This window comes from Acomys russatus, chromosome 10 (assembly GCF_903995435.1).
Source record: "Acomys russatus chromosome 10, mAcoRus1.1, whole genome shotgun sequence".
Classification (NCBI taxonomy): domain Eukaryota; kingdom Metazoa; phylum Chordata; class Mammalia; order Rodentia; family Muridae; genus Acomys; species Acomys russatus.
Window position 1 is genome coordinate 12,542,792 of NC_067146.1, and position 24,080 is coordinate 12,566,871.

At 43.1% G+C, this 24,080-nt stretch overlaps 1 protein-coding gene across 4 annotated transcripts in view; it reads right to left on the reverse strand.

The window, feature by feature from the left end:
* Window positions 1–7,896: 7,896 nt before the first annotated feature.
* Ahcyl2 (adenosylhomocysteinase like 2) overlaps window positions 7,897–24,080 on the reverse strand; it is a 157,158-nt gene continuing 140,974 nt past the window's right edge. For all 4 annotated transcript variants that reach the window (XM_051151791.1, XM_051151795.1, XM_051151793.1 and 1 more), the window contains 6 exons: window positions 21,918–22,012; window positions 14,574–14,672; window positions 10,905–10,973; window positions 10,724–10,802; window positions 8,946–9,066; window positions 7,897–8,396 (listed from right to left, as the gene is read on the reverse strand). In XM_051151791.1, the coding sequence (XP_051007748.1) occupies window positions 8,390–8,396; window positions 8,946–9,066; window positions 10,724–10,802; window positions 10,905–10,973; window positions 14,574–14,672; window positions 21,918–22,012 (470 nt within the window). In that variant the 3' untranslated portion in view covers window positions 7,897–8,389. The remainder of the gene's footprint in view (window positions 8,397–8,945; window positions 9,067–10,723; window positions 10,803–10,904; window positions 10,974–14,573; window positions 14,673–21,917; window positions 22,013–24,080) is intronic.

A 24,080-nucleotide genomic window follows, 5' to 3' on the forward strand; every position in this document is an offset into this window, starting at 1 on the left:
GCTGGGCAGGCTCCCTTCAGCTGCTTTGCTTCCGCGGCTCCCCGGAGCGCCTGGGCAATCTCTGCCCGGGGCGACCCCGCCACAGCTCGCGCCCGGAGCCAGGCTCCGCCCTCTAAGCGTCTATTGGCTGTGACAACTCTCTGCGGCCCCGCCCCGCGTTGCGATTGGCTGATCAGCCAGTCGGAGGTGGGGGCTCTTTCAAGGAATATTTTCCCCTCACACCCCCGGCATTTTTTACTGCTCTGCTGCAGGCAGCTTAGGGCTAGTAGGCGCTCTGCCTTCTCGAATTCTGGACCCCGAGCGCAGGCGGTTTATCTCCGCGGTGCCTGCTCCTTTCAGAGCTGTCCAGACCCCTAATCCCAGCTGTTGGAAGTCTCTTATGTCCTGCTTTGTCGCAGTGAAGGGTTTGGCTCTCGGGATAGCCTGAGCCACCACACCACAAACTTACCTTCTCTGGAAGCTTTCTGAAGAGAACTCTTGACAGGGAGCGTGGTGGTCGCGGGAAAGGCCGTCATTGAAATCCCTGATGCCCTTGAGGGGCTGCTCCTGGGTTATCTGTCCCCAGCTATGTGGACAACCTTCCACGTGGTGAGGATAGCAAACTCTCACCCTCACCTGCTGCTCTTTTCTCTGAAGCAATCCCTAGGCGAGCAAGATGGCCCAGTAGGTAAAGGCACTTGCTTCTAATAGAATACTAAGGATTTTGATCCCTGGGTCCGCACATGGTGGAAAGAAAACAAACAAACAAACAAACAAACAACAACAACAACAACAAAAAAAAACCCAACAACCAAAGTTGTCCTCTGACATCTGACCTCCACACATGCTTCATGGTGCTCTTCCCAATTTCCACATATACAAATAAATATTTGAATTAAGGAAAAAACCCTACATTCTAAGAGCTCAAGGTAACCTGACAAAGCTGTAAGTTCTGTCTTTTTCTAAATGTATTGGCTGGTCTGGATTGACAATAGCTGAGGGCAATGAGGGACCAAATCGCTACCATAACCGATTTGCCTTAGGAAGACGGTGAAGGGATCATTGAGTTGGGGACCGGGCCAAGTATCACACTATGTGTTTTCTGAGTACTACACCTCTTTCTGACAGGTTATTTTCATGAATCCGTTTTTACTGATGAGGAAATCCTACAGCACAGAGAACACCAAGGTTCCCAAAATATTGAATTGCACCTTGTCTCAGTGTGGTAACTATGCCTCTCTCTGGAAGAAACTTCCGTTCTCTTGGTTTATCAGTCCTAGCGTTTCAACTGTGGTGATAAAACACCACAACCAAAAGCAAGTTGGGTAGAAGAGGATTTACTTCATCTGATGGCTTACAGTCCATTTCTGAGGGAAGCCAGGGCAGGAACTGAAGCAGAAGCCATGAAGGAATGCTGCTTACTGGTTTGTTTCTCATAGCTTGCTCAGCTTGCTTTTTTAAAAACACAACTCAGGATCACCTGCTCAGTGGTGGCACAGCCTACGGTGAGCCAGGCCCTTCCACACCAACCACCAATCAAGCAAATGCCCCATAAGCTTGCCCACAGGTCAATCTGCTGGGGGGCTTTTTCTCAATGGAGGTTCCCTCTTCCAAAATGACTCTAGCTTGTGTAAAATTCACACAAAACTAGCCCGCACAGCTACTGTTATGCTTATGACTCCTTCTCCTCTGGGAGGACCTGGGGCAGGGGTCTCTTAATTTCATTCAGGTGTGTTACTGTCAAACCAACTTTGCTGGGATCCTAAACTGTAGTATTTGTGTTTTCCTCAAACAATGGAATTATCCCTCCTTTCCTATATCTTAGGGACAGTTTTATTCTTTAGCCATGGTCTCACATTGTAGCCCAGGATAGCCTAGAACCATGTAGCCTAGCCTGGTCTCTTACGGTCATCTTGCTTCACCCTCCTGAATAGTGGGATTCATGAGACATTGCATGCATCTTAACTTCATATCTTAAAAAAAGAAAACATTACTTTTTTTATGTGTATGAGTGAGTGTTTTGCCTGTGCCCCCTCCTGGTGCCCATGGAGGCCAGAAGAGGGAGTTAGATCTCCTGGAACTGGAGTTACAGAGGTTGGGAGCTGCCATCTTGGCCCTAGAAGTTGAACTCAAGTCCTCTGCAAAACCAACTTGTGCTCTTAATCACTAAGCCACCTGCCCATACGCTCAACTCTCTTTCTCCCTTAGCTTTTTTGCTAGTAGGTAGGTGGCAGGGGAAGGGGAACACTGAACAAGACCGAATTCCTTGGAAATTTCTGGGCACCATTCATGGCCCCTAATATCTCACTAACACCAGTCTTCTATTCCCACTCCTACAGTGCAGTTCCATTGTTGTTGAGTCAAGGTCCCCTGTAGCTCAGGCTGGCTTCAAACATGGTTTAACTGAGGATGACCTTGAATTCCTGATCTTCCAGTCTCTAAAGTGCTGGGAGTACAGGTGTGCACCACTATGCCTGGTTCTTCCTTGGCTTTTGCACACATTTTGTACATTTAACACTGGGGTTCACAGTCTATGTGCTACTGATTTATCATAGGAGTGTCCCATACATTTTAAGCCATTTGGTAGACCTTTTGGGTATTCCTGAAAGATGCCAGTAACACTTTACCCTTAGTTATGACAACCAGAAATGTGTTTAAATATTGCAATATGCCCTTTGGGGAGTAAAACCTCCTGTTTTGTAAATAAACCTCTTGTTTTGTAAATAAACTCATGTAAATGTCCAAGAAAGTCTTTGTGGCTCAAGGCACAACTATTTGATTTTGGAAATTTTTTATAATTTGTTAAACTCATAAAAATGTACAATCTGCATTAAGATTCAAAACCCACGCCTAGTTTATCCCTGCTTCAGTGTGACAGACTTGCCATTAGCACAGTCCATTTGGTTTCTTACTAAAAAGAGTTCATTATCTATCTCTCCAGTACCTCTTCTCTTATGCAGTCTGAGCTCTAGGATTGACAGTCCCAGAAATGATTCTCCAGTGAGCAGTTAGTCAGCAGCATCCTCACAGACTAGTTTTGAGGACTCCTTCTCTTTCTGCTTATCCCTAGGGCAAAGGGCAAAGGGCAAAGAGCTGAGGTCATCTTTTCCTGTGGCTTCTATTGAAAGGCAACTGCTGAGCCTAGAGCTCCATTTGGCTTTGTTTCAGAGATGAGACTTGAAAATGTAAAGACTGCAAAGAATCATTTCCCAGTGGATTATAAAACAACAAAGCCCAGATAGATGTTCAGAACTTGTCATGAAGAGGAAGGTGTCAGGGGAAAACTGGATGACGCCACAAGAAACTTCAACTGAAAACTTTGAAACTGTAGGCTACTCAGCTTATTTGCTCACCAGAGTGACAATCTTGAGTACCACTGGTCACAGAAGCATGCATACCTGGGAGGTAATTTATCAGGCTGGTCTATGTGTCTTTCTGTTTGCTAAGAGATGTTGCCAGTATTTTAAAATCTATACTACTGGAGCTAGAGATGGCTCAGTGGTTAAGAGCACTTGCTGCTCTTCCAAAGAAAAGGAGTTCAATTAGCACCCACATCAGGTGACTCTACCTGTAGGTAGTTCGGCACTATCACTCACCACAGCACAGATACATAACTACAATTAAAAAAATCTTAATAATAATAATAATAATAATAATAATGATATTATTATTAATAACCAACCCCCAACAACATTATACTATCAAGTTCACTTGTCCCAAAATTCAGGCTTCTGACAGGGTTGATGGTACAAACAGGAACAGAACAAACTCCTTTCTCCATTTAAGCACTCCAATTCACAAGGTAAAACACTTCACTAAATAGATAGTACCTGGCTCTAAGGCAGCTTAAAAAAAGATGCAGGAAGTCTTCAAATATGTTGTTTTCTACATTACTAGGAAAACAAGATAAAGAGCATACGTGGCACATGATGCAGCAGAGGCAACAGGGCCCTAGTCTGAGACCCAAAACTGGAGGTCATGCAGTAATCAGTGTATACTTGTATCTTTGTTTGTTTTGTTTTTGTTTTTTCGAGATAGGGTCTCTTTGTGTTAGCCTTGGCTGTCCTGGACTTGCTTTGTAGACCAGGTGGCCTCGAACTCACAGTGATCTGCCTGCCTCGGTGTAATAGTGTCTTTAAGCAGTATACCCCTGCCCCCTTAAATGTGTATGAGAATATTGCCTGAAGTGTCTATGCACCATGAGCATGCAGTGCCAGTGAGGTTGCTGGATCATTAGTAACTGGAGTCACAGATGCTGGTGAGGACCTGTGTCCTCTGAAAGCACAGCCACTGCTCTTAACCACTGAGTTACCTCTCCAGTCCTTTTTTAAGCAGCATTTTTAAAAAATACAACAAGCTAACAAAACTTTAATACAGATTAAGTAATACATGGTTCACAAGCAAGTGAACTATAAGAAAATTACCCTCAACGGCTAACCTTCCAATTGTTGAGACAGAACAGGCAACTGGACTCATATTACAGTTACTGATTTAGAGATAAACTTCTACCTGAACCCTTCCCCCCAACATACACACTTTCCTTTGGCTGAATACAGTCTAATTCCGCTGTTCATCAGATCTTTGTTCCCACCAGAAGGACAACACAGTATATTGGGTGACCTAGATCCATGCTTTAAGACTAGTTGTTGTTTTTACTTTTTAAAACCCCACCGCCCTCATCTCAAGGTTATGGTTCTGAGGTGTGTTCCTTACACACATAGCCAGATGTGGGCTGAGGTGGAATGGTAGGGGAGGGACAAAGTACTTGCTAGCAGAGTGTCTCAGTATAAATCAAGACCACCTCTCAGTGCATTCCTTTAATCCCAGCACTTGGGAGACAAAGGCAGTTAGATCTCTGTTGAGCTTGGAAGGCCAGCCTGGTTTACAGACTGAATTCTAGGACAGCCAGGGCTGCACAGAGAAACCTGGGCTACCTTCTCTTTTTTGAAAAACAAAATAAAACAAACACCCCCTCCCCCCAAGACTCTCAGGTGATGGTCGCTTAAACATATCTGGTGCTTACTGCATCAGCTTTCTGTACCTTCATCCTATGGTAGGTGGCCTTGCTAGTTTGTTCCCCACACACCTCTTGTCCCTGAATTCCTAGTTCACAGAAGCAAGTGGCATTCTCAGGACACAGATCAGTTTTAAGAATACTTTATTTTTTGAGATTACATAGTCATTATTGCTGATCTAATACAATCACTTAGACATAAAGATTTCCAAGAGCTTCTCAGAACTGTGATCCTTAGAGCTTTCGTTCCTTTCAGTAAGATGACAATAAGAACTAGATGATTATTTATATAGATATGTATATATATATATAGTTTATACTTGTCATTATATAATTTGCTGGTGTTATCTATTTTCTTTCCATAATTTTCCTTTATTAAAAAAGCTTAATGCAACAATGCATTCTGATTATTTTTTAAAACCATGACAAAGTTAATTCTGAGGAAACCACAGGAGCAGCAATTTCAGATCTGTTCAGAGAAAAGCCAAGCAGCAAAAAAAGCTTTGCGGGAGTGTGTGGCCATGGGGAGCCGTGCTCTCACAGGAGGGAAAAACATGAGGAGGGAGGAGGGCAGAGGGAAAGTAGATTAAAGGCATTTTGTTTAACAAAAGAAAGGGAACATAATTCCACTAGGAAAGTAAGAAGACCTTGAAGTAGCACAAATTCATTGTAGATATATGGTATGTAACCCCTTGGGCCAGGGCCACATGCCTAGAGACAATCAGCCTTCTTTTCCTTGCCTCTTGGTAGCTAGGGTGCATTTAAGAGGAGGAGGTGGAATAAGAAGAGATTTGTGCTGATTCCAAGGTTATAGGGAACAGTGATTTGGTTCTAGCATTAGGACATATAGATAGGAGTAGGAGTGTGTTAGGGTGTACCCTGACTCCTAGATAGGAGTTCTGGGCTACTTCCCCTCTTTTTCCCCAACTCCCTACAAGCCCTCTGTACTGGGGATTCTCCCAGGCCTGGCACACGCTTATCAATGTCCTATCACTGACTTCCATCCCTATTTCTGGCTGCTTTCTTAATGGTTGATGACACAGAAGTCTCCAGATAGAAGGGAACAGCTGTCACCTGTAACTCACAGGCAAATACCTCAACCACGGGCAGCCGAGTGCAACTTAGCTTAGAAACCCATGTGGCTGCACACTATGGTGTGGCAGGGCATACTCTTTAAGAACCTGCCATGGAACGCTCTGTAGAGAGCAAGGCCTTGCTGAAAATAGGCAAGTTATGACTTGGGGCCCAGGCCAGATACCTGCCTAATGGAATCTGCTCTGGACATAAGATGAGGCACAGAGACCTGAGTCTTTTGCTAAAGAGATACAATTAAGAGGCAGCCAGGCATGGTAGCACATGCCTCAGGAGGCCAAGGCAGGAGGACTGCTGCGAGTTTGAGGCCAGCCTAGGTTATAGAGCGAGACTACCTCACAACAACAACAAACTCCAACAACAATAACAAAAACCCAACAGAGGTGGTAGTGGGAGAGTGATACAATCAGCTATTGATACTGAAATCAGAACGAGGCAAACAGAATCAAATATCCTGGAGGAATCTTTAGCCTTTATGATCTTCCTTACAAAGCAGAATACAGCCACATGATGCCCTGAGAGGGATCCATCTTCTGGGCTGAGCCAGCACACCATTTACTAAAACAAACAGCCTGCCCAAGTTCTGTTTCCCTATCTTCAAAAATAAGGACACTTCCAGACTAGCTTCCAGGGCACACACAAAGACCAAGGGACAATGGAGATGGTGGTAGCGGGGGAGAAAATCTAGACAAAGTTTTAGTGATTCTGCGTGTCCTCTGTGTGAATGGCCTTGGTCTTGAGACTTTGGAGCACAACAATATAAGAAATACATGGAAACAAACACGAGACTTCTAAATAGAGGGGCCACAGAAAGACTCATTCAACACAAGACTCCGAGGGTTCCGTGTTTTAATTCCCAAAACCAGTGGATCCCAATGGAAACCTTGAAACCAGTCAGTCACTCTCCAAAGGAAATCCCACTCTTGAGTGGAATGAGAAATTTCACACTGTTTACATTACTATTTTATAATGCTGGAGTTACTTAAGAAACTCCCTGAAACAGAATCCTTAAACAGAAGGGGCCAGATCATAAAGATGCAGCAGCAGCAAAGAAAGATGAGCTATCAGATTGCACGTCTCACTTTCACCAATGGCAAGAGCCAAAGGGAGGAATGTCTGATGAGGTTCAAATTAGATCCCCACCCCCTTCCCTGGTATCCAGTGATTGAGCCCAGGGCCCATACATACCAGGCAAGTGCTTTATCACTGAGCTATATACTCCAAGCCCTCAATCTAGTTTTCACCATCTGGATACACTTTAGAGTCACTGGTCTTCTGCAGCCAGGTTGCAAAGTCTTTCCTATTAAACAGGCAGACTTGCTTCTTTAGGAATCAAGCTGTACCCCACTCCAAAGTCTCAAGCTTCCAAATCTCTACCAAACATTTTTGCCAACTCAGTTCCAGAGGTCGCTTCAGGCAACAACACAAGTTTCAGGAAGCACCAGCCCCATCAAGCCCTCCTTTTCTGAGACAGTGCCAGTCTCGAGGGGGCCTCCTAGGAAATGGTCCAGTTAAATGACCAGGAAGCAGAACTATGGGCCCAGTGGAGCTGGTCCCCTACTTCCTGAGCAGAGTTTAGTGGGGTTAGAAATCAAAACAAATGCCTGGCCAACACCAGAGCTACTTAGATCATGGAGGCACAACCCTCTTGGAACTAGAAAGCATTGAAATGGACATAATATTGGAGGAGAAAAAAGAAGTCCTGGGTAAGAAGAGAGAGCCCAGTAGGCACAACACAGGCACAGCTGAGTTCTTGGTGCAGCTTCAAGGCCTTACCACTCCTGCCTCACCAGCCTTTTATAAGGAAGGCAGTGACAGTAACTACGAAGGCTGAGAATTCAGGCCCTGTTAAATCAGCGGCTTCCTAAAGGCCTCACCTGGGACAGGACCAAAGCTTTGAGAAAGGCAGCTGCTGAAAATTTATTCCAGAAAACCCTCAGTAACAAGGAATCTGGCATCCCTGAACTAACTCCTGAGCCTGGAAAGAAGAACAGCCATCACTGAGGATTCCACCAATGGGCAGTGATGCAAATGATGCACTAGGAATGGTCGGCCCATTTCTTTCCTTCCTCAGCCTGTCCTCGGTGGCTCTCAAGGCCCAAGGAGTAGTAACCACACTCTGGGCCAAGGCTACAGGCAGCGGATTCTAGATTTTAATAAATAAATAACCTAACACATAGTATGAGCACGGCGGGCAGCTCTGATTGGAGAAGCAGCTTGCTGGGTTCTTCCTTGGATAGTAGTGGAGTTTTAAAAGGCTTGGTTCTATTCCTTAAAATGTCTTCTGGCTTGCATTACAGGAACTCAATACCTGGAGGGAAAAAGAAAGATGAAACTGATGCTATCTGCCGGTGGGGCTGGAACATAAAGGAGTCTACCTAAAGGTGTAGCAAGGAGACACGGGCTTTTTTAATGTATATAGTAAGTAGGTATCTGTGGCTCTTTTTCATATTCATGAAAAAGGCTATGGGCCAGCGAGACGGCTCAGTGCACAGAAGCACCTGCCACCAAGCCTGCCGAGCCCCCTGGGACCCACATGGTACAAGGAGAACTTCCTCCCACAGGCTGTTCTCTGATCTTCGCAGCAATATGCATCGTGCACATGCACCCACCTTCCCCTCGACACACGACCACAAAGCAAATAAATAAAAACATAATTTTCAAAGGCTAGTATTTGGAGGGAAAGAGAACGTCAATGTTTAAAGAAGACCTCAGAATATTTGAGGTGGGAGACATGGAGTAAATGTGCTATTTTTCTGAGTTCATGTAAAGGTATGTGGTAGAATATGCAAGGATTAGCTGTACCCCAGGAAGCTCTTCACTACCCAGCCTTCCCTGATTTTTGGGGAGCCCAAGGCACCTGTAGTAATTGGGCTTGAAGGGCCCATTCTTGTTGAGTCCCAGATACTTGGCCTGTTCATCTGTCAGCTCTGTCAGGTGGGCATCAAAGGTGGGCAGGTGCAGGCTTGCCACATACTCATCTGCAAAGACCACAGAGGGCAGGGTGAGCATCCTGCTTCTGATCTGGCTGTTCTCCTCCAGCTAGGCCTTAAAACGCTGGAAGACACGTTCCAGTTCTTGGAGATGAGAAAAACGTTTGACTTTTGCTCTTAGGTCTTCAATTCTAAGGGATGATTGCCTTCAGCTTCCAGTCCAGTGACTCTCAAAGCCAAGCATTTTTTCCCAAGAACACTTCCCACCCTGAGCTTTTTCCCCAGAGAAGAAAGAAATAATGGGATATCATGGGACTTAAAAATAAGATACTCGCTGGGCGTGGTGGCGCACGCCTTTAATCCCAGCACTCGGGAGGCAGAGGCAGGCGGATCGCTGTGAGTTCGAGGCCAGCCTGGTCTACAAAGTGAGTCCAGGATGGCCAAGGCTACACAGAGAAACCCTGTCTCGAAAAACCAAAACAAACAAACAAACAAAAAACCCAAACAAACAAACAAACAAACAAACAAAATGAGATACTCTACCTGTAGTTCTGCCTTGACAGCTATACTACATTTATGAAAATACTAAATTAACACCCATGGGAGTTGGGGAGAAATATCAAAAAAGGATCTAAAACCATGCACATTTGTATCTTTTGAACACATTGTATTTACAGGTTCATTATACATCCAAAGAGAACACCGACTGACTGCTCTGTTCATTTCATACCTTCCAAACTCTGGTAGATTTTTATTTTTGTTTTTTTCCTTTTTTTCGACAGGGTTTCTTTATGTAGTCCTGGCTGTCCTAAAACTTATGTAGACTAGGCTGGCCTCAAACTCAGAGATCCAGCTGCCTCTGTCTCCTGAGTGCTGGGATTAAAAACCTGTGACACCACACCAGACCCACCCAAACTGTATTAAAGGGAAAACATAGCAACTTGTAACAGCAAAACCAAAGATGATTTATTTACTGAGTTTATAAACACAATGTATCTATCACCTAGGTGCCTGAGAAAGGCTCTTTAAAAATTTAAGACAGTTGAGTGTTTCTATTATACCAATCACCCACATAATTAACTCTGAACAGGAACCTGTATCCCTTAAAATGGCACAATCAGTTAGCATGTTTGGCTGTTAATTGAAAGGTTTGTGGTTCGAGCCCACCTGGGGCCATGTGACACAAAGAAGAGGCTATTCAGCATCTTAGAACTGAAGTTAGGCAAAGATCACAAGGCCAGAGGTATTCTTTTTTGGGGGAATGTTTTCCTCCTCCTTTGAGATTTTTGCATACATGATACCTTAAAAGAGAAACGTCTTTAAGATTCAATTGGTAGGCCAGGCATGATAGCACATACTATAATTCTAGACAGAAAACAGGAGTGAGCTCAATGCCAGCCTGCCCTGACTACACTGTGAGACCCTGTCTTAAAACATAATGTGATGCAATGCAATAGGAGTAACAAAATAATTCTCAGGCAGGTGTTCTAAATCACAGCAAAAAGCAAGAACCTTCTTAGAAAAACCTATATGGAAAATTACACAAGTCACCTTGGAATAAAGTCTAGCGTCCTAGCTCCTACTTTATATGATAAGGATATATTTTCTTCCTTACCCACCCCACAGGAAGTCAATGCCTCCAGGCTTCCTTCAGCTTCTGACAGTGAACTACTTTGGTGAGGATGGGGAAGGAAGAGCAGCTTACCCATTTTCTTGGGCAACAGGTACACATCTTGCTTATAGCGCCCCTCGGGAGCATTGTAAAGTTCTATCAAGGCGAGAGCCTAGAAAAGCAGAAACATATGTGCTACATCACCTTCCGCAGCTGTGGAAGCGGCTTGCTGAGGACCCTCTTCAGCCTGCTGCTGTTCCACTGCAGAGCTTACCTGAGTGGTAGCAGTGATGGAGAGCACAAATGTAGGCACTGTGGAGCAGCTCAGGTTCAGTAGACGGCCCTGGGGACCAAAAGAGGACAAAAGGGCATCAGGACACTTGCTGCCAATTTCCAACTTCTTCCCAACTGAGATTGCAAGACAAAGCAGGCACTCACCAAAAGATTAATTCATATCCTTTTAGCTATTTTTCTCTGCCCCCCCTTTTGAGACAAGGTCTCTCTGTATAGCTTTAACTATCCTAGAAGTTGCTATATAGACCAGGTTGACCTCAAACTCACAGAGATCCTCCTGCCTCTGCTTGCTAAGTGCTGGGATCAAAGGTATGAGCCACCGTGTTTTAAATGTTTAAACATTTTTAATCTAGCTGGGTGTGGTGGTGCACGCCTTTAATCTCAGCACTTGGGAGGCAGAGGCAGGTGGATCGATGTGAGTTCAAGGCCAGCCTGGTCTACAAAGTGAGTCCAGGACACCCAAGGCAACACAGAGAGACCCTGTCTCAGAAAACCAAAAACAAACAAACCAACAAAAAACAAAAAAAAAAAACCCCAAAACATTTTTAATCTAAAATTTATTTTTTAACTGATATATCAAAGCAAAATTTATACATACATATAGGGTACCATGTAATGTTTCCATATAATGAGTACATATATCTATTTCCTTAAAGTTTTTCATTTCTTTAAATCTTCTCTTCCAGCTTTTTAAAATATCTAGTTCATAACTGTTACCTATCATGACAGCATGAAGACAGCACGACAGAATTACTTACACTCCTAGCTACTGAAACTCAGCATTCTCTGATCATCCCCTACCCCAACCACCCCACAGTTCCAAGACTCTGGCAACCTTTGTTGTTGTTGTTGTTTTCTTTTTTCCCTGATTTTTGTTTTTGTTTTTTGAGATAGAAACTCACTGTGTAATCACAGAACTCTCAGTTCTCCTGCCTCAGCCTCCTGAGTGTTGGCATTACAGAGGTGTGGTACTATGCCTGGCTTACCAGTATTTATTCTTCTCACAACTTCTATGTGATCAATGTATTGGGCACAAGGCTCATAAATCTGGTGAACAGACTATTCTGACTTACTTTGACATTCTCTTGCTGATTTATACTTATTTGCTATTAAAAATAATGCTAGATCTAACCTTTTCTTTTTGTAGATAGTCTTATTATATTCTCTAAGCTGTCCTCAAACTTATTAAGTAATCAAGGCTGATCTTGAACTCCCAGTTCTTCTGCTTCCATCTCCTAAATGCTAAGAGCACTACTTCCGGCCCCTTCGCCAGCGCTTTCAGACCGCACAGGAGGATTGTGTATTACTTGTCTATGTCTGGCTGAGGTCTCGTCAGCAAATGACAGGAGTTATTTCTCTGGTAGGATGGCATCCATTGCAGGCACGCACCACATCTGCTTCAGTCAGTCCCACTTCTTGGCTGATGAGAACAGCCTGCGATGAAGCCCAGGTGTTTGATGTACTGACTTTGTTTCTTTAGATGTATAACAGCAGGATTACTGGAGTACACAGAAGTTCTGTTGTCAAGTTTTGAGACGCTCACACTGTTTTTCATAATTTGCTGTCTTCTACCTCTTTGGTAATGGCAATTCTTTTTAAAAAAATTTATTTATTATTTATTAAGTATACAGTGTTTTGCCTGAATGTATGCCTGCATGCCAGAAGAATCTCCTTATAGATGGCTGTGAGCCACCATATGGTTGCTGGGAATTGAATTTAGGACCTTTGGAAGAGCAGGCAGGGCTCTTAATCTCTGAGCCATCTCTCCATCCCCGATAATGGTAATTCTTACTGGGATGGCAGCTTAGTTTCATTTTCCTGATGACTAGTGATGATGAACAGTCTCCCTTTGTCTGTTGGCAATTTGCATGCCTTCTTTGGAATTAACTGATATCTAAGTGAAAGCACTGAAAATTTGGTAAATGTTCTGCTTAAATAACTTGTGGGAGTATATAAAAAGGAACGAAGGCAGTCATATGACATTGGGATTGTGCAAAGACTTGTGTTTCTCTCTCAATTTTCCCATTCTCTAGAGCAAAATACCCTTATTCTGAGGGTTGACATTTCTTTAACTGTCTCAGGAAAGGAGCGAGTCAAGGCAAGGAACAATCTCTCCTGGCTGGGAGGGGAAACAACTGTGGGTTTATGAAGCTGTGATGACTTCTGAGCTTCTTAGTTTGTCTCTCAGCTCCAAAGGCAGGTAGCCTTGAATTCCAAGTGAACAATAAAGACAGTAAAAGAGCTAAAACCTGTTCCATGATTTTTTCTTTCTTCCTTCCTTTCTTTCTAAGTCTGACCACTGTTTTTGCTCAGCTATAAAGCCAAAACCACCTCTAGTGCCTGCTTTTATCACCAAAATTGCCAAGAGGGACCTCCCAGGGCACTTTAGAAATGTTGCCAGACAGTGGGCTGACGTCAAGGCTATTAATAAACATTTAACAACCTGTTCTTCTATCCATACACATGCCTTCCCAGACATGCCCTAAAGCATTTAAGAATGTTAGCTAAGTGAGGACAAACAATAAAAAGAATAGTAGGGGCATGTAAAGTTGGTCTAATGTGCCCCTAGGTAAGGAGCTGATACTGTTTACATTCTCATATTCAGTTTCTTTAATAGAAGAAATAAAACCAAAGGAAACGGAAACCCAGGAAAGGTCTTTCTATCCTCTTGATATTTGGGGTCTTTTCTTAAAAGAGAAAGCTTCACAGGAAGAACAGGAAGCACTCCCAGTACCCAGGAACCCTGGGCCAGGTGGGCAGAGCCTTCACTGCAGGAAAAATGGTCATTAAATGACAAAGGCTACAAGACATGCTAGTCAAGACTGTGTGAGGGCCAGTGAGGCCGGCTCAGCAGGCTGCCAGCCAACCTGACTACCAGATTTTGATCCTCAAGATTCACATGGTGGAGAGAACTGACTCCTGCGAGTTGTCCTCTGACCTCCACAAGCACAAGTGGTAACATGCATATGACGCTCTCCCACCACAAATAAAAAATAAAAGTATTGGAAATATAGCTCATGGTGGAGCTCTTGCCTAGGATGTGTACATGTGTGAGGACTTGAGTTCAATTCCTAGCACTGGGAAAAAAAGAAGGCAGTATGTGTGAGCTGGATAAACAGGATGGGCAAGTATCCACCAAGGAACCTTAACAGAATGATTAAGCTGAGTACCTAACCACACATCTGGCTCAGTTCATCAGTTCAGAAGACACTAAAATAGAGACAACTACCAGCAAAGACACAACTTTCCCAAAGCTTCCCAAAGACAGCCTGATATATAGCCTGGAGTATCTACATTACTTACTGACTCAACCCCACAAAAGACGCTATCTCTCTGGAGCGTCACTCACACCACTGTGAGTGGTGTGGCATTGACTCTGTCTGCTAACTCCTTCTACAGTGATAGTCATTATCTGACTCATCCTGGAGAGTGACACAAAGACAGGATAATTGGTGAAAAGTGAGGAACCAAAATAGTTTCTTAATTGCTGAATGAAAAAAACTTTCACAATGAGAAGTAAAACCCATTGGTAAAGCAGTTAACACTGCGCTTAAGAGAAGAGTCAAAAGAAGCAGGGACACCAGGAGGAGGGGCTGGGAAGGGAGCCTCTCCTGTCCGTGGAGTAGCCCTATGTCAGCTTCAGTCTTACCTCTGCCAGCAGTACTATCCTTTTGCCATCAGGCCATATCACGTGGTCAACCTGGGATCTTACTCTCTCCCAGGTCAGCTCTGGTGTCCGCAGGCTCGCCTGGAACACACACAGTGAGAACATCATTAGCTGTGGCAGGTCCCTCACGTTGGGGACAGACAGATGTGGAAGGGAGCCATTTCAAACAGCAAGTCGAAAGAAGCAACCAGCATGCCAGATGGAGAATACCTGTCCTGGGTTGGTTAGGACTGTTCCATTTCAGAGAATTTAATCTTAGGCCCAGCCAGGGAGGGATCACTCAGGATGTCATTCCACAACATACACTGTACGCCCACTCTCTGCTGAGCACAGTAAAAGGTGCTATGGGAAATACAAAAGAAACCAAAGGCATGGTTTCCGCCTTCAAAAAGCTCACATTTTAGTTGGGGACACAAAACAATACATATGTGAGAAGAAAATACAAAGCAGCATGCAAACAAGTGCAGATTAATATGGTGCAAACCGAATGCATAAGTGCTAGAGACAGAAAACAGAAGATCAGAGCCAAGTGGAATTAGCTGGAGAAGGCTGAATGTCCTAAACACAGCATGCTGAGGACCATGGTTCTGCCCGCATGGTCCTGGGTCCCAGGTTACATACACCTTCTCAAAAGGCTGGTTTACCCTACAGCACCTCTGTGCCCTAAGTGCAAATGTGAGGTAGCTTTTAGAGGAATTCTAGTGGTGGAGTAAAGCACCTAATGGCTCACCCTCTTTCCACTTCTGTATATTGTATATTCAGAGAACAAAAGAAAAGACGGTAAGTTTATTATCAGCAGCAATCAGATGACAGTCACAGGGTGTGTAGACTTAGGACAACTATCTCCTTCTTCAATAAGCAATGGCTGAAACAGAAAGGGAGTCCATATTCCAAAACTACCCCATTAGTTCATCTGGCAGAACTGAAAAGTTCTGCTAAATACCAATCCTCAGACAAGAGAAACACTTTCAGTTACACAGCAGTTCTAGGCTCTGTAATAAAGGACAAACGCTGAGAAAGGAACACACGTGATTTCTGCATAGAGAGCATCTTTTCATGTCTAAAACTCCAGAGTTAAATCTCCAAACCTCTAGACACACAATGGGGTTTAGAAAATCATGATCTCTGTTTCTAAGGAAATGACAATCTAATAGTGCAAGAAGTGTATTCATGACTGCATTTACTCATATTCTTTATTAAGTATGTTGGAAATATACATTTTGAGACATAAGTTTCATAAATTGATTCAATCATTAAGAGCTATTTCACAATAACTATCAAAATGTTATAGATACCTAATTTTATCAATTAATTTAATTTTTAGACTCTTATAACAAAATATTTAATGCCTAAGAATTTTAATCTAAACCAGGTGTAGTGGTGCATGCCTTTAATCCCAGCACTTGGGAGGTGGAGGAAGGAGAATCAAGAGTTCAAGGCCAGCCTGGGCTATAATAAACAAAAGCAAAACCAAACAAAGAATGGTCATTCTAACATTATCTATAATGGCAGATAAGTCTAAACCAATAAGGGAATGACTAAATAAACCAGCTCCAGTGGGTTTATGTAACACATTAAGAAAACAGTAAGATGGCAAGGAAGAAGAGAAAGAGGATGAAATAGTAGTAATGATAATAGTCATCCTAACAACAACAGTGACAGAGGTTTGATATGTAGCTTACTATACTATTCTTGCCCAGCACGTGTGAAATCCTAGATTTGACCCCCAGATTAAAAACTGTAAGCAAATGATGTGAAGAGTTAAAAATAACTGAAATGGGGACTGGAGAGATGGCTCAGCGGTTAAGAGCACTGGCTGCTCTTCCAGAGGTCCTGAGTTCAATTCCTAGTAATCACATGGTGGCTCACAACCATCTATAATGTAACCTGATGCCCTCTGGCCTGCAGGTGTACATGCAGACAGAGCACTGTATATATAATAAATAAATAAATATTTTAAAAAATTAACTGAAGCAAGCAGACAACTGAAGAAGTTAAGGATATATAAAAAAATGAATCCTTTAGCCTTTGAAAATATCACATGGAGGGGTATGAGCGCCTCTGGCTAAAGAACACAGCTCTGTGGTGGCACAGGCATTTTATATTGAGATGAGATGAGATGTTGAGCAGTTCGGAATTTCCTTGTTTCACATATTACTTCCAGGGGAAAAGCAATCTCCATGACGGGGAACAAAGAGCTGACAACATGATGCTGTGAGTCTGCCATCTTAGGAAGTACTCCGTGGGAGGAATATGGTGGAATCAAGGAGTGGACAACTGTTTATGAATGTAAGAAGATGGTTGCTGGTGAGAAGAGGCAGTATAGTAAACAGTGCAGGAATGGCTACAACACAGGCATTGTTTAACACCCTTGGTGGTTAATTTAAAAGGAGGTTTAAAAAGAACCCCGGGTAACTTATCTCCACTTTCCAGGGCAGGTCAGTGTTCTGACTACGGAGATGCCTAGTTGGCATCACACTCCCTGCTGCTGTTTCCTTCCCTATGGTTGGCACAAGAATAGCTCTTAAAATCAACCACCTGGGGCTGGAGAGGAGTTCAGTGGTGAAACAAGTGTTTTGAGGTTCAGCCTCAGGAACCACACTCCGAAAAGGGTGGGGGCAGGGGGCGAGGGGCATTTAACTGGCTTTGCTGTGATTCACATTAATGCTTCTGCTTAGGAAGATGCTGTCTCCCACTGTGGGCACACGCCCTGGAAATGTTCTGTGCTAGCACACACTGATCTTACATGGTTCTGAACAGTGCACAGTGTCTCCCACATGCAGCACAGCTGTGGTTCCAGTCCTTTAAAACAGAATCGACAGCACAGCTTTGAAAAGGATTCTTTGAAAGCGTGTGTCTGTAAAGGTTTACCACTTGAACTGTGAAGCTGGCAATCACACAGGTCTTCCACGTGAGTCAGGAGGTATGAGAAAGAAAGAGCTGGCCAGCAAGTAGCCTACAGCAGGCTCTCCAGTAGTCACAGAACTCATAGTTTCCAGGGAAAAAGTACAGCTTTCTAAATGGCTAACATTTTTCATGAACTATTCTGTCCTGAAATATACAGCAAGTAATATCTCAAAGTTAGGCAAAACCAAAAATTCCTACCCAAAAGAGGAAAAGAAAAACCTAAGTAATTTTTGGGAGAGGGGAGACACACTCAGAGGCTGTCACTGCACACACAGCCCACGAGAGCCTGGAGCTCTCTAGGTAACCTAAGCAAGCCTCAACCCCATCACCCTCCCACCTTGACCCCCAAGTACTGGGGATTTACTCTAAATTTTTATCACAAAACTCTGGCTAGGCAGCAGGTGGATCTCTTTGAGCCCCTATAGATTGAGACCCTGTCTTAAAAACCAAACAATACAAATCTAGCTGGATAAATGTTACACAGTAACACTAACCTGATTTATAGAGAATTTCTTCTCTAAATTTTGGTTACAAAAGATCAATTATCTATCTGAATGAATATTTACCAAGTAATTCTACATATTAAAACTAAGATGACTTTAACAGAGAATCTCCTTTCTCTGTTCACACTCTGCATCTAGCTGAGTTAGCACAGCCCACTGGCTACACAGGGCCTTTCCACCTCTACTGCTTACCCGCCGAGCCCAGCAGCACCTCCACCATCTTGGGGAGCCTCCTGCTCTCCCTACACCTACTTGCGCCCAGCAGGGTCTTCTTTACACAAAAGCCATACTGGCATTTAAAAATATACACCGGATAGATTTTGTTGTTCATTTGTTCATCACTGTCCAGTGGCCTCTCATCTATTTAGATAAAAGTCTAGTTACTGTGACCCACAAAGCTCTGCCTTATCATCACCTCCTCAGGTTGCCTCCTCTACCCTCACCCACTTTCCTGTCCATTCTGTCACTGCCACCAGACTTTATCTTTTTAAAAAATTTTTATTAATTTATTCATATTACATCTCCATAGTTATCACCTCCCTTGTATCCTCCCATTCCTCCCTCCCTCCCACTTTCCCCTTACTCCCCTCCCCTATGACTGTGACTGAGGGGGACCTCCTCCCCCTGTATATGCTCATAGGGTATCGAGTCTCTTCTTGGTAGCCTGCTATCCTTCCTCTGAGTGCCACTAGACTTTATCTTTAAAGGTTACATTTACTTACTTATTGATCACTTATTTCTCTTTGTGTATGTGCTGGCATCTACACGGTGTGTGTATGTGTGCAGGTCAGAGGATCACGTATGTACAGGAACTGGTTCTCCCCTTCACGTGGGTTCCATGGATTCAACTCAGGCTTTCAGGGCTGGTTGCAAGTGTCTATACCTGCTGAGCCATCTTGCTGGCTCTACCACAGCTTCTTGGGCTCTTTTACTTGCCATCTTGGTTTTCCCTCTCTTTGCAATGTTGAGACTGAACCCGGCCCTTGTACACTCATTCCAGACAAGTACTCTGCCACTGAGCTACATCCCTGCTTGACCATTCTCTCTGAATACACAGTCCTCAGATGCCTTGCTCTGCCTTTCATTCAGCTTCCCCCTCCCAATATTATAGCCACAAAAATACCTTTCTTGGCCATTTCAATTAGAAGAGTGTTCTCAACACCCTTATCTTGTTTTTCATTCAATACAACAGACAATAGCTGTTGACTTATTTATTATCCATCTCTCACACATATAAACTCCATAAGCAGCAAGATGTTGTTCAGTTAAAACTTGGTATAGAGCAGGCCAAATATTCAGTATATACTTGCTAAATAATGAATGAGTGTCCCAGTTCTAATTATTGGCTGAGTGTGCTGTTTTCTTGCTTGTGTTTTTGAGAGAGATCTTATTATGCAGCCCTAGGTGGCCTTGAATTCCCAGCAATGTGTCTTACCTTTTTGAAGGGCTGGGATTACAACCTTGAGTTTTCTGTTACCTTAAGCTTTGTTTTACATGCTCTGTGACACCACCATTGAACACTAATAATTAACTTTCAAAAGCCCTCTGGGCAGCATCTTCTCTGGACTGTTTAATTTAGCATATGAATTCAAAGGAAAAAAGAGAAGGCTCTTGGCTCCTGTTGTGGCAAATATGTGAGTCTACCTAGCATTAATGGCAAAACCAAGCCTAGTTTCAACATGTTCTCCAGGGTGATCCTTCCCCCTCCCCCTCCGAGGCAGGGTTTCTCTATGTAGCCTTGTCTGTCCTGGGTCCTGGACTTGCTTTGTTGCCCAGGCTGGCCTTGAACTCACAGAGATCTGCCTGCCTCTGCCTCCCAGAGTGCTGAGATTACAGATGTGCGTAACCACCAGTTTGATGCTTCTATTTAAAATAACAACCTAGGGCTGGAGAGATGGCTTAGCCGTTAAAGGCTAGGCTCACAACCATAAATATAAAATAACAACCTAGGACTCGGTCTCCTCTACCATGCTCTACTTCGTTTTCCTGCTGTGTTTTCACTTTTTAACCTTAATAGCTTTATTTGTTTATTATGTTTACTTTTATTCTCACTCACGCATAAGCTCTAGGAGGACAGGAACTTGTTATGTTCACTGACTCTAAGCATCTGGAATTGCAGCTGCATGTAGCCATCAATCACACAATAACATCTATGGTGGAAGTTAAATGGCCTCCTGACCTTTATTCTGAGGAGTCACTCACATCTTTAAAGGGAAACCTAGGCCTTGGAGTCAAGACACCTGAGTTTTGTTTCTTTTCCTCCTCTTCTTCTTCTTCTTCTTCTTCTTCTTCTTCTTCTTCTTCTTCTTCTTCTTCTTCTTCTTCTTCTTCTTCTTCTTCTTCTTCTTTTTTTTTTGAGACAGGATTTCTCTGCATTGGCCTAGTTGCCCTGGAGCCTATACTCTGTAGACTAGGACAGCTTTGAGCTCAGAGATCTGCCTGTCTCTAACTCCTAAATGCTGGGATTCAAGGTGTGCACCACCACACACACCAGCTCAAATATCTAAATTTTGTGCTTAAATTTTATTTTGAATCAATTGTGTGACTTATCAGTGTACTTAATGTCCATGCTTCCCAGTTTAAAGTTAAGAATAACTCCTCACAGAATAGTCAAGGGAATGAGAAAAAGTAAAAGCATGAGAGGTAAATGATTGCATTAAAGTTATTTAGAGCTTCCTGGGGTTTTAGAAATAAACCCTCTTTCCCTCTTACTCTATCTTTGATAATTTAGTAAAGGTGCCCTTTTACTCACAGTACATAAGTGAAATGTAAGAGGATCCACTCCCCTGCCAAGAACCAACTATCAACTACAGTGACAGGACAGAGTAATGATGCCGCGGCACTCAGCCCCTAGACTAGCCATGGGCTTGGTGTGTTCTTGCTATTTCCTTCTTTCCCTCTGGTGCTGTGGTGCAGGGTTAAACCTAGAGCCTCAGTGTGAGGCAAACACTCTGACACTGAGCTATACCCCCAGCCAGCTATTTCTAATACCAAAGAACAGAATATGGGGTTAAAAACAGGAACCACAGAAAATTAAGATTATCCAAGAAGGCTCTCAGTGTCAGCTGGTCTTACCTGAAATGCTGAAGCTCAATCACAGCAGCCCTCAGTGGAGGTGAAAGCATGCTATGGTTGAGCCAGTTACCCATAGAGAAAGACAGATGTGCCAGAAAATACCATAAAAACTTAAAGCCAGAGTCAAAGTCATACTGAGGGATACTTTGGTAAGTCTGAAAAGAAATAAATACACCTCTATTAACTATTACTGGGACAACTTATTAGAGGTTTGGATGAATATAATCAGATTGGAGAACTACAGCAATAGACTTTGCAGGTTTAAGAACACATGCTGTTACACAGTGGCTCTGCACTGAAGGTGGTAACTACAGGCCCAAGTACTGCAGTTAGACAGATACGTTAAGGGGGGACGTACGCCAGTGAAAGAGGGAGAGAAAAGAAGAAAATACAGTGTCTGATAGACACAGCCACTCTAAGGAAAGGCACTCACTCTAGGCCACAGTTCTCTCTCCTTTGAGGGTTTCAACGGTCTAGCCTGTTTAGCTCATCTTTTTAGAAAACTGAACCTCCCCAAAATACTGACTACCATTCTGACTCACACTGAGTTTATCCAGCTCCCAATTCTTCACACAGAAAGAAAATGTTCCACAGTCTGAGTAGGTAGTCAAGCCTGTGTGGAAGGAGACAATCATTTGAAACAAGTGCGACGAAAAAGCTTTGTTTTGTTCCTAAGCACAGGCCACAGGACTGGAAGTGACAAGATGTGGACGCTGCACTGCAATCGTCATGCTTAGAATAGCTGATGGCCCTGCCTTTTCCTCTTTCAGCTTGTTACTTGGGGAAGAGAGAATGAATGAAAAATAAAAAATGCCCCAGTAATGATCAGTAATGATCTTACCACATCAATCTCAGTGTTGGAATGTCCCATGTTACAAACGATGCAGCTGTTCTTCATACGGTCCAAATGCTCTCTGGTTACCACATTCTTGTTACCTGAAAAACAGAAGAGATACCCACATGAAAAGGAATGAAGTTAGACCCCTACCTCATATAACATACAAACACAGATACACATATAAAATCAATATATAATGAAATATATAAAAATAAATTCTACAGAGATCATATATATATATATATATATATATATATATATTTTTTAAATTTGGGTTTTCGAGACAGAGTTTCCCTTGGCTGTCCTGGACTCACTCTGTAGACCAGGCTGGCCTTGAACTCACAGTGATCTGCCTGCCTCTGCCTCCCGAGTCCTGAAATTAAAGGCGTGCGCCACCACTGCCCGGCCATATTCTTAAGAGCAAAAACCGTAACAATCTAAGTTGTTATAGAAATCTCAGAGGAACATAATAGAGAATCCGGTGGCTTCAGGTTCGGAAACAGTCTACTCCCATATAGCACTTCAAACACAATCAACAGAAGAAAAATAGAGACTGGACTACATCAATAAACATACAAATCCTTGCTATAAGTGACCCCACTAAGGAAGAGTTTAATGGACAGCCCAGGGAATGGAACAGAATCTTTGTAAACAAATAGTGAAATAGGATTTCTACCCCAAATGTATTGGGGACTCTTACAACAAGAAAGACAAATAAAATGAACAAATGACCTGAAAGAATGTTTCTCTAGAGAAGATATGAATGGAGAACATCAGTAGCCATCAAAATCATGTACTGCTTTATGTTCACTGGGATGGCAATAATAAAAAACACAATAATACAGGTGTTGCTGAGGGTGTGGAGAAACTGGAGCCCTCGAGCATGGTAGGTGGAACAGTACAATAGTGCTGTCACTTTGAAAAACAGTTTGGTAATTCCTTAAAAGTAGAGTTACTATATGACAGTAATTTTATTCTTGGTTATACAGACAAGAGACCTGAAAACATGTCCACATGAGGACCTAGAGTCAATCTTTGTAGCAGCATTATTCATGATCACCACAAAGTGAAACCAACCCAAACATCCATCTATATTCAGCAGAAAAGATAAATTGTGTTATAGCCACACAGAAAGGAATGAAATATTAACACTTGTTATTATATAGATGGGACTTAGAAGGATCATGTCAAGTAAAAGAGGCCAGTCACAAAAGACGACATACTGTGTGACTTTGTTTTACAAGGAATGTCCAGGAAAAGCAAATACGCACAGACAGAAAGATCAATGGTTGCTTGGGTTACAGGTGTGTGAAGGATGTAATGAAGTGTGGTCATTTATGACAGAGGGCTTCTTGTGGGTATGATGCAAACGTTCTAGAATTAGATAACAGGATGTTCCATAATTTAGTGAAAACCACTACATTGTACACTTTCCAAAGGTGAACACTGTGCTATATGGATTACATCTCAATAAAAAGCTGCTGTAAGCACTGTGCAACCCTGTGAATTTCTTATAAAGCATTGAATTTTGGTACTGGGGATCACCCCTAGACCCTCAGAGCTATATTTACAGACAAAACTGCACACACATGGGTGAAATGCATGACATGGATTCACAGCCCAGTTAAGCTATTAAAATAAGTTCATTCAATCCCTAGCATGGGGAGGAGGGGAAGACCCATGGGACTGATGAACGAAGCAAGAACTGCTCCTCATAGCCATCCTCTGCCCCTGTTCTTGATGAAGCTATAAACACATTTTATCTCCTCGCTCTAACAGAAAACCAGTGCTCCTGTGGTCTATGGCTCTAGTGTACAATCTGAGGAAACCAGCCACTTTCAACATTCCTCCCGGATGTTAAAAATCTACCCATCTTAGAATTAACACAACCACTCCCATTTTTCCTAATTATTAACTAATTTTGCTTTCCCTGTCATAATTTATATTTGATTTTTTGTTTTGTTTTTGGAGACAGGGCCTTACTATGTAGCTCTGGCTGTCCTGGAACTCATGAGACCAGGATGACCTCAAACTCCTCTGCAACCCTAGTGTTATGAGTAACAGTGTGTGCCATCATGCCTAGCCAAATGTTTGCTTTTAGGGTAAAACAAAAGATAACAGGCTTAGAATGGAGCTCAGTGGTGGAGTACACATCCAGCAGGCTTA